We start from the raw sequence: 11,228 nt of genomic DNA on the forward strand, positions 1-11,228 counted from the left end.
AAGTCCATCCGAACAAAAACTTGATCTGAATAAAAAGAGAAAAAAATCAACAAGCATAACACTGAAAGTTTCATCAAATTCGGATGTAAAATAAGAAAATCATGGCATTTTTAAGTTTCGCTTCATTTCACAAAACAGGTATATGCACATCTCGCGCGGTATGCGAATGAAGAACTGATGACATCACTCATTCACTATTTCTTTTGTATTTTATTATATGAAATATGAAATATTTTTGTTTTCTCGTCATTGTCATGTGAAATAAAGTTTCATTCCTCCATAAACATGTGGAATTCCATTATTTTAATATTCTGTGCTTCAGGCAAGGAGGCCCTAATCGTCAAATTCGTAAAAATTGAAATATTGTATAATTCAAACAATGAACAACAACAGAAATAGTGAGTGAGTGACATCATCGACTCTCTCATTTGCATGTAACTGTCTCGTTCATATAACTAATTTGTTAAAAATATACTGAACTTTCACATGTAATAACTGTTTTAGTTTACATCCGATTGCGATGAAATTTTCAGCATTGTGTTTGTCTGATTTTTCTCTTTTGATTCAAATCAACATTTCACTTAGGTGGACTTGACCTTTAAAAAGAAATCAAACAACAAATTTTTCATTCAATTTATCAGGAGCAAAATGAAACTGCACTATTCTCATTTATCATTTTATAACTTTCCTTTTTGTTTGGCTTTTTTTATATCTAAAGTTTTGCCAGATTTGCCGATGCAAAAAGGAGGAATAGTAGACATAAGAGAGGTGGAGAGACAGAGAGGGTTAGGGGGCGGGGAAAAACATAGAGAACATAGCGGGGAAAGCTTAGACGTTGAAATTGTCACAAATGATTGTGGTTAAATATTATGTCCTTAATTGTAATGTCGTCTGTACTTTTCTTTTTAGATTATTAAATGACAATAAGCATGCGTTCCCAGTCTTGGCACTGAATATGTAACTGATTATGAAAATCAATAATAATCTTGTTTTGACTGGTAAACCAATTTGGGGTCGATCGAGGGAGACCGTCTGGTTCAGATTCTTTGCATAAAAGAAGACCCTGAACCTTTACCACAGCATCCAATATGATATAAACGCCTAGATTGATGGTCATAACCCTTGGAAGCGGAAGTGCTGTTGGGTATTTTGTACACCATAAGCAGCACCCTCTTGATAATCAGCTTTGTATGCTAACATGTAGTGATTTGATACAAATCTCTGTATGATATTTTTCAAAACAGAAGAAAGAACACGGTTTATTTATTTTTTTATTATTTTTTGGTAATTCTTTTTCTGACCTAAAAGAACTTCATCAAGTTGAAATAATTTTTTGTGTCATTTTCCTCCTTAACCAAATCCCCTTTCATTTTGGAGTGATAACTTTTTTTCTCGGCTTTTTAACAAACCAGCACCCCATTTTTCACTAACTTTTCAAAAGTAAGCAGTGCTCACTCAAGCGGAAATATTTTGCGACAGTTATATCGTAATTTGCTCAAATGTGTCTCTACCAAGGTTAAAATTCGGAAAAAATTTCAGGATTTTATATGCGGGGGCTTTTTGACATTTCATTGCATGGGGGTTTAAGACTGACCGTATTTTACCTAGAGGTGTCATTTTTACCTCTCCCAATATAACCCCTGCCATTTTACTTCTGCCATTATTACCTCTGCCATTTTACCTCTGCTATTTTTACCTCTGTCATTTTTACCTCTGCCATTTTTACCTCTGCCATTTCACCTCTGCCATTATGACCTCTCACATTTTTACATCTGCCTTTTTTACCTCTGCCATTTTAACCTCTGCCACTATAACCTCTGTCATTTTTACTTCTGCCGTTATTACCTCTTTCATTTTTACCTCTGCCATTTTTACCTCTGCCATTTCACCTCTGCCATTATTACCTCTGCCATTTTTACTTCTGCCATTTTTACCTGGCACCGGGAAAATAGATTCGTCTCTCCCCGCCCCCCAAAAATACCATGGTGCCCGCCCCTTGTCTAAGAGTAGGATTTTTATCGTTTCTTCATTTCACTGTACCTTACCCATCCAAAAAATACACACAAGAAGAGCCACGGTATTTTTTCTGAGGGAGGGGGAGGCAAGAAGACATAACTGTAAATTCCCCACCCCCTCACTGAATAATATATAGGTTTATGATAGAGTTACACGACCCTGAGCCCACGAGAGCGTTTCAAAAACAATACTTGTCGGATGAAACTTGCAAGTCCTTTCACGAAACGCTAACCCGACCCCTCTTTTTTCTGTTTTTTTTTTCATTGAAAGAAGCATATAGCGAGGGCAGGAAAAGCAGAGATAGAGAACAGAAAGAGAGTGAGAGCCCGGGGAAACGGAGGGGTAAATTTCAGGCTTTGTAGAATATTAATTAAAACAAATCAGATGGAAATACAAATGCAAGGGTTGTCTTTGTGTGTTGTCACTGTAGATGACTCTGTCTATAGTTGCCGAATCGCTTCAAAATCTTTGCCTGATGAGCGATGGCGGATACATCATTTTGTTGTTATAATTAGTATTATTTTTGGGGGAAAAACCCACGATATACTGCACAATTGTTTGACACTAGAGGCAAACCAAGATTTGGGAAGAGTTATAGAGGGCTCAAGAGATTTTTTTTCTGTCCAAATCCTTAACAAAAATAGTCCCATTTGAAGGATATTGAAGTTGTTTGGTTACAGCTGCAATTGCTGCCAAACCCTACATTTATTTCGTTTTCCCACAAGTCAACAAATTCCAGTTTATCAGATTCATGTCTTAAGAAGAGGTGTGCCGAATTAGCAGACAGGAATGTGCATTTCCTAACGGGCTCGTATGCCATGTGTCACAGATATATAGAGGAAAGTATTTCATATGGCGATACAAACATAAAAACGAATCGTTCAGAAATCGAAAAGTTACAAGTTAGATCAAGTTTTTATTCAAGAAGACAAATCGTCTTAACTTGTACATTTAAATCAATATAAGTCACATAATATACAACAAATGTAATAATTTATATTATATAGCCAAGACAGATAGCCAAGCGCGATTGGTCAATAGCGCATCACGTGATATGATCGAAATCAATGTATTTTCCCAGCAGGTCCACCTTCGATGAGTATATTGACCAATCGGTCCATGAATATATTTGTCTACGTGTGTGGCGCCCTCTTGTGGATTAGATGTTACCATGTATTATCGGCCTGCCTTGGGTCTTGAACCTGGACTGGGCTCGGACTTAGATTTAGAACTAGGGCTAGGCCTAAACAAAGTTGATTTGATTAGAAAAGGGTCATTCACTGCGTTAGACTAACGTTACGTAGATATTTATAGATCAAGATCCAATGTTAGATCTATACCAGTTCAATCAATCACTGTGGATATCATAAACATGATGCACGCATCGTTTGGCCTAACTTTATCTTCATCATTAGAGGCTAATATAACAGATATTGACTGATGGGATGTGGAAAAAAAAAATTGGACCACCTAAAGGATTAATATTTTCCCTCGTGATCATATTTTTCCTCAGCGCTGCGCGCTTCGGGAAATATAACCCCTCGGGAAAATACAAATCCGGCAGTCCAAAGAATGTTTACATTACACACCCCATCAGTCAATATCTGTATCATAAAGGTTGACAACAAACGATTCTGGAAATATGAAATAATTGGAAAGCTGTGCTTCTGAGGGCCTTTACTCCATAGCAAAGTATTTAACTTCTTTATAAATAATCCGCTTAATGGATCAGTCCGTATGTTCTTGGTTCTTGAATACTGCGAATGAAAATTCGTCGATCTAAGAGGTAGCTAGTCCTCGCAAACGGCAGACTATTTGTGTCCGATGATCAAGTCCTTATATCCAGTGCCTTTCGATCACGGCCAATGTCTCTCATCAAGACGATGGTGGCTTAAAAAGCCAACGTATGCATATACAGCTGTAAAACAATCATGGGGCAAGGGCAAATAAGCAAGGGTATCAAGAATTAATATTCCCCATGTCAATCAGTTCATAAAATTATATATTTCCATTTCGAAAGCCTCGTCACGTATAGTATTTATGCGTACATATTTGATGAAATTCAACTTTACGAGTTTGAACAATTCCTTCCTTATACAGGTCAAGTGTAATGTAAAATAGCAACAATAAATCATAAATCCAATGTTAACAAAGGCCGCTTTAAAATCGGGCATATAATTAAAGCTGTTTTGAAAATAACTAATCTTCAGATCACCATTCTCTTTACGATGTCAATAACAAAATAATTAAATACAATGAAGAAAATCAAATGACATACTTTGTTCCAAAATGCAAAATGTCAGCCATCAAAAGTTTAATGTAAAATGGTCGATTAAGTTACAAAAAGTAAATGACAATCCCTCTATATTTTTCAAGAGAGGGCGTTAAGTCACTAAATGTAGTTCCCTATCAAAGATCACTCTACCTTTTTAAATGTGAAGGAAGACAATACTGTGGACGTCTTTTTAAAAATATGATGATATAATCATGAATTCTTTCATTTCAAAAGTGAATAAATAACACAACATTATGACATTCCAGTGTTGATTTAAAATAAAGATACAAATAACGTTCGGATACAAATTTGCAGTTATTTCTGGTTTTCGGAGATTCCGTTGCCTGCCATCTTTTGAAAGGATCGGGTACACTTCGTAATTCCGAAGGTTCGTAATTCCGAAACACGTGAATTGCCTATACCTCGATGTTCTTAATCCGAAAACGAAAAAGGGTTCGTTAATCCGAACATTTGTGGCGTTTTTCCGACGGTTCGTTATTCCGAAGGTTCGATAATCCGAAAACGAAATAAGGTTCGTTGTTCCGAAGGTTCGATAATCCGAAAACGAAATAAGGTTCGTTAATCCGAAAACGAAATAAGGGTTCGTTGTTCCGAAGGTTCGTTAATCCGAAAACGAAATAAGGTTCGTTGTTCCGAAGGTTCGTTAATCCGAAAACGAAATAAGGTTCGTTGTTCCGAAGGTTCGTTAATCCGAAAACGAAATAAGGTTCGTTTTTCCGAAGGTTCGTTAATCCGAAAACGAAATAAGGTTCGTTAATCCGAAAACAAAATAAGGTTCGTTAATCCGAAAAATGAAAACCGGGAAAGCAGAGGCAGAGGCAAGGGGGAGGGGGCGGGGGACACTGTTGCCGTTCAATTGTTATGATGATTGGAAGGCAAGGGCGGCCGAACGAATTTTAGTTTCGGGGGTAAATCAAAAAAATGAAACTCATACGTCAAAAACTTTGGTGACATTTTCACCTTAAGATTATCATCTGCTTGAAGTCATTGTGTGTTTGATAGTGATTAAGTAGAGAAAAACCTTTTTGAAGTGATTTCTTGTTATGGCAAAACGTATATTTAGGCTTTATTTTCGGGAGAGAGTGTAATGAGCGAGCGGCTTGGTAAAACAAATTCAAAGGTGAAGTTGTAAAACGTTTTTTGGGGTCAATTATTCTTAAAATGGCATTATTGCGAGGTGTTGCAAGCGTGAATCACAAGCTAAAACTTTAGGGTATTTCAATAAAAAATGAAAATAAGTTTTTAAAAATCCGAGCAGATTTCTGCTGTCATTAAAAAGATGTGCATCTAACTAAAAAAAATAACACGAGCGCAAAACGCGAGCTTAAACATACTGACCAGAAAAGGAACCTGTTAAAGAAAGCATTTAGTGACCTCTTTAGGATACATATTTCACCAGTCGATAGAAGAGTGCAAAGCTGAAGCTGAAAATTTGAAATATTCCAGCCTAAAAACTTAACTTCGGAAAAAAACGAAAACGGCATATTTATTTTTGAAAAAGGAACTTTCCCATTTTGGAAAATATTAATTTCCCTGTTTTTTATTTCATTTTTGGGGTGCAAGTGCCCCCTGCCTCCCTCCCGGCGGATCCAACTTTCGTCAAATAGGGGGGGGGGGCATTTTTATTTTCAGCCATATTTTCCTCGATCGGTAGCTTAAAGTTGATTTTTGTTTGTTTCTTTGAAAGGGTAGTCCTAACAGTCAATAATTAGCTTTATACTTATAAAATAAAGTAAATATGTAATGACATGATAAACCTTTTTTAAATAATGCGCGCGCGAGCTATATTTTTATTAATAATATGGGCAATATGTTAGTGATCTTCAAAACGCGATGCCTATTTAACTAAATTTAGATAATAACTGCGAGCAAGAAGCGCAAACAGAAATTTTAAATGTAGAAGCTCTGACCTGATCTAAAAGGGACATTTTAAGAACTTTTTGCAGTTAGCCAAGAAGACGATGCGTGTTTCAACCAGTGGTGGCGGAACATATTTTCCTGAGGGGGGGGGAGCCAAAACAGGGGCATTATGGGGCGATTTGGTGCAAACGTATATTTTCACCATGAGATTGTCATCTGTATAAAGAGGTTGTGTGTTTTGTAGTAATTGAATTGAGCAAAAAAATTAAGTGATCACTGATTGATAAATTATATATTTACGTTTCATTTCTGCGAGCGTAGCGAGCAAGCGGTTTTGGGGGAAAGAAATCAAATCTGAAGATGTAAAATTCGCCTTTTTGGTCAATTACTGTTAAAAGGGCATCCTTGTGAGAATCACGTGCTCAAACTATTGGAAATTTAATGTAGGCCTAGAATGGTAATAATGATATTGATATTATTTACCCAGGGAAGCCACTTCAGTTCTGAAAACTGTTCTCCCATCTATTATAAATTTTTTTACAAGAATGCTTAGAATGTCCAGTTTTCAGGTTGGAAAATCGGAAAACTTTGGCTCACGTTTCTCGCTCGCATCAAGTATTGTTTATTGAGAAACTATTCCTGGTTACAAAAAAGTATAAAATGTCCAGTTTTCAGGTGGAATATCACAAATTTTATGCTTTAGGTTCGCGCTCTCATTATTTAGTTCGTGAGATATATATTTTATTCATGAGTCATTAAATGCAGTCCATAAAAGATTACTTAGAAGCCTGTTGCATAAAACTTTTTACTATGGTAAAAACTGAAAACTAAGGTTAGTCTCATTTCCGCCATTGACTTTAGCACAGGGCAAAAACTCCGATAAAAACAATCTGAGTTTTCTCTGGTAAAAGGTTTTATGCAACGGGCCCCAGGTCAGTATACAGTGCGTATCAAAAAAAAGTTTACACTTAGAAAAAATCCTGTAAAATCATATATTTGTAATATCCTGACGATTTTTCCACATTTTAGCATTGGTACAGATCCATTTAAGCAAATGACGATATAACTGTCGAAAAATATTTCCGCTTGAGTGAGCACCACTTACTTTTGAAAAAATGGTGAAAAATGATTTGCGCAGAACTTTGAAATAGTTATGCAAATAAAAGTAGACCTTAATCATGAAGAACACGCAGAATTTAGCTATTAAAATTGATTTGAAGATATCTTTTACCTTTTTAAACTTGTTTCCTTGCCCAAAACACTTCGAAGAGTGCATTGCGCCCCACCCCACTCCCCCACACACCGAGTCCATCGTGACGATATTTGCTTTACACTGAGCTGTGATTTACATGAAATGGCTTAGGCTTGATTTTCATATATTAATCATTGCCAAGCTTGGGAAAAGCGTGGAGAAACAAGTATTAAATGAAAAATGAAATGTAAAGCCACTTTAAATGATAAAAACTTAGTGAAAATGCTGGAGATGGCTGATATAAACTTTTGTTCAGATTCAGTTATGTCCTCAGATCCAGCTGGCACAAAAAGGGTAAAGGTTGTGCTTACTAAGTGTTGAAATTTCAAATTTGGGCGGCAAAATTGTTACAAAATGCTTGAATGTATCTGTTTTATTTCAATTAGCTAAAAGTGCGAGGGAAATGTATGAGAAATGCTTCGCAGGGTAAGTTTGATTTCGCCCTTTCCCCTTGACACAGTGTGACAACAAGCATTTCTGCGCAAACAGATTTCTGCGAGCTTTACAAAAATGGACAGTGCTCACTCAAGTGTAACATTCTGTCAAAACTTTTACTTTCAATTGATAGATGAGACCCAAACCCATAATTATATGTGAAAAAATTACCCACATGTTGTATATTTTTGAATTCCCAGGGCTTTTTCAAAGTGTAAACTTTTTTTGATACGCACTGTATAAACAAATCACAGCTCGCCCCCGAGTTAATTCTTTAGAAAGATACACATCTTTCTCACGATAAAAAAAAAAATACTCATAATGTTAAAGTTCACGTCTTGTTACATGAAATGTCTACTAGTTTGAGCTTGCGATTCGCGCTTCAACATCTCACAAGGATCATTATTAGTATTATTTTTATTTTTATTACCAGCAGAAGCTGTTATTAAAAATGGCATCCCCTCCAATACAAATCCTATTATCCAGAGGTTACTCGCACGCGACCAATTAACACATTTGATCCCCTGCATCTCTAAACCATTTGCTTAGGCAGCAATTGCTCAGATGAAATCGAAATTAGCTTGATGTGCTTGATCAGGGCGCCTATTCTTAATGAAATACATGCTTTTGGCCACAACACACGCATGTATCATCGATCGTTATTGCTATAATTGCATAATAACGTGTAATCTTGTAATGATAACACCGTTTTTGTAACCAAAATTAATAATTTTCATTTTCGGAAATACGAACCTTATTTTATTTTTGGATTAACGAACCTTATTTCGTTTTCGGATTGACGAACCTTCAGAATTACGATCCTTATTTCGTTTTTGGATTAACGAACCTTATTTCGTTTTCGGATTAACGAACCTTATTTCGTTTTCGGATTAAAGAAACTTATTTCGTTTTCGGATTGACAAACCTTCTGAATTACGAACCTCATTTTGTTATTGGATTAACGAACCTTCGGAATTACGAACCTTATTTCGTTTTCGGATTAAAAAACCTTCGGAATTACGAACCTTATTTCGTTTTCGGATTGACGAACCTTCAGAATTACGAACCTCATTTCGTTTTCGGATTAACGAACCTTCGGAATTACGAACCTTATTTCGTTTTCGGATTAACGAACCTTATTTCGTTTTCGGATTAACGAACCTTATTTCGTTTTCGGATTAACGAACCTTATTTCGTTTTCGGATTGACAAACCTTCGGAATTACGAACCTCATTTTGTTATTGGATTAAAGAACCTTCGGAATTACGAACCTTATTTCGTTTTCGGATTGACGAATTACGAACCTTCGGAAATACGAACCTTCGGAATAATTAATAGCTCTATGGGATAACCGAACCTTTGGAATTACGAAGCTTCGGAATTACGAATGAATGCGGAAAGGATCACGTCAACCGCTGAGAGCCTGCTCAATCCAGCTCCAGAACAGCAAGAAGTTTAAGAAAAAATAATGGGGAAAATTTACGCTATCATGCGCATTCAGTTTCCCTCTCATAAGCAGTCAGACTTATTTTCCTTGGATTAGCGAAACGGGACTTTCTCCAAAAACGACGAGAATTGCTTCTGCCCACAATCGCTTCTATCCCTTCCATCAAACATGAGATCGCGCCACCAATAACAAATCTGACAAATCAAGTTCCCATCATCAAAACAGATGGCAACTTTTCGTTCGCTCTCAGTGTCCAAAAATATTAAATTTATGATGTCACCTCTTTATTCCTTCGCATAGTGCATAAAACAAGATAGAACAAGATAAACTAAGTACAAAAATGTCTACTCTTGGTTGTTTTACTGTTTTACCACATGTAACCATGCGGTGCTCATTCTGTTTTAAACAGGAGGGGGTGGGCTCATTTGCCCAGTCGTGCATTTTAAGTTCATAGGCTTCCAGTCAGAAAAAAGAGGTGAATTTTAATACAATACCGGCATGTACAATAAACACTGACAAAATAAAAAAAAATACATAAAAAAATGTATATATACTCATTACAGGGTGTATACGCACTCGCCTTTTTAAAGCGGCGATGCTGCCTTCAAATTTTATTTCAGGTGCTGCTACGTTTGTACTCCTCCTGGCCATGTCCATTTGGCTACAAGAGATTTTCCATGCTCAAAATATGTGCTGAGGAATATACCATACAAAAAAAAAACAATCCATTTGACACATTTGTATAAATCTAACTGAGGGTCTTATTTACACCGGAGCCTCAATTACCCTTCTATGATTTCAATAATTACCTTTTGTCAAAAATTGATTACATGCAGCATTTGCTAGTAGGTCCATGCATGCAGTAACGTCAGTATACCCTGGGAGGAACTTCCCACAAGACCGAGTGTCCACGACCTTCCCCACTGACTTCACAAGTATAGCAGACCTTCTTACACGGAATGAAACACAGTTACCCATACAATTCTTATCTCTGTGATAAAAACCATCAAGGAAACAAATGTCATTTTATTTTCGGAAATACGAACCTTTTAGATTAACGAACCTTATTTCTTATTCAGATTTACGAACCTTCGGAATTGCGAACCTCATTTCCTTTTCGGATTAACGAACCCTCGGAATTACGAACCTCATTTTGCTTTCGGACTAACGAACCTTCGGAATTACGAACCCTATTCTGTTTTCGGATTAAGGAACCTTCGGAATTACGAACCTTCGGAATAACCGAACCTTCGGAATAACGAAGCTTCGGAATTACGAATGTATGCGGAATTGTGCAACTCGTAAAATGGGCGATCATGACTTCTTCTTTTTCCGGGAGGGGGGGGGGGAGTGAAATCTTGTCCAACTAGCTTTTTTTGCGAATTCGTAACCAGTAAAAATCCGACTCTACATCCGTGCATGATGGTTTTCTTTTAGACAATATAATTGTTCCTTTCAAAGATTTTGTGATAAAGTCAGTACCGACGACTGATTTTTATCAATTTTTCGGACTATTTGAAGTTTCACTAATTTTGTATAGTAGTTATATCTCATGCTGAAATATACACCAAAAACATTTGATTTGATTTTCTTCTCTGACGCTCTCAGCGAATTTCTTCCAAATAATAAGTTGGTTATTTCGGATCGATTTTCGCCAATTTACATATACAATGTATAGCTTTCCACGTTCAATAAAAATCTATCATTGATTTCAGGCGACTTGTTACTTTGGGATAATAGGTCACGTCAAGACGCGCCGAAGACTTCCAAGAGAGCTCTTATTTTCTTATCTTTTTACGAAGAAAGTAAACCACCGAAGTACATGAGATTACGACTATATTACCATTGAAGGAATTATTGTTCTACTGTGTTAAGATCTTTTTGGAATATTCAACGATTCAACAGATATTTGAGGATTCTTT

At 36.4% G+C, this 11,228-nt stretch overlaps 1 protein-coding gene across 1 annotated transcript in view; it reads left to right on the plus strand.

The window, feature by feature from the left end:
* LOC121421981 (fibrillin-2-like) overlaps positions 1–864 on the plus strand; it is a 29,358-nt gene extending 28,494 nt beyond the window's left edge. The window contains exon 12 of the mRNA XM_041616783.1: positions 719–864. Coding sequence (XP_041472717.1) covers positions 719–864 — 146 coding nt within the window. The remainder of the gene's footprint in view (positions 1–718) is intronic.
* The last annotated feature ends 10,364 nt before the right edge of the window (positions 865–11,228 follow it).

The sequence above is a fragment of the Lytechinus variegatus genome, chromosome 9 (genome assembly GCF_018143015.1).
Source record: "Lytechinus variegatus isolate NC3 chromosome 9, Lvar_3.0, whole genome shotgun sequence".
NCBI classification, from domain to species: Eukaryota; Metazoa; Echinodermata; class Echinoidea; order Temnopleuroida; family Toxopneustidae; genus Lytechinus; species Lytechinus variegatus.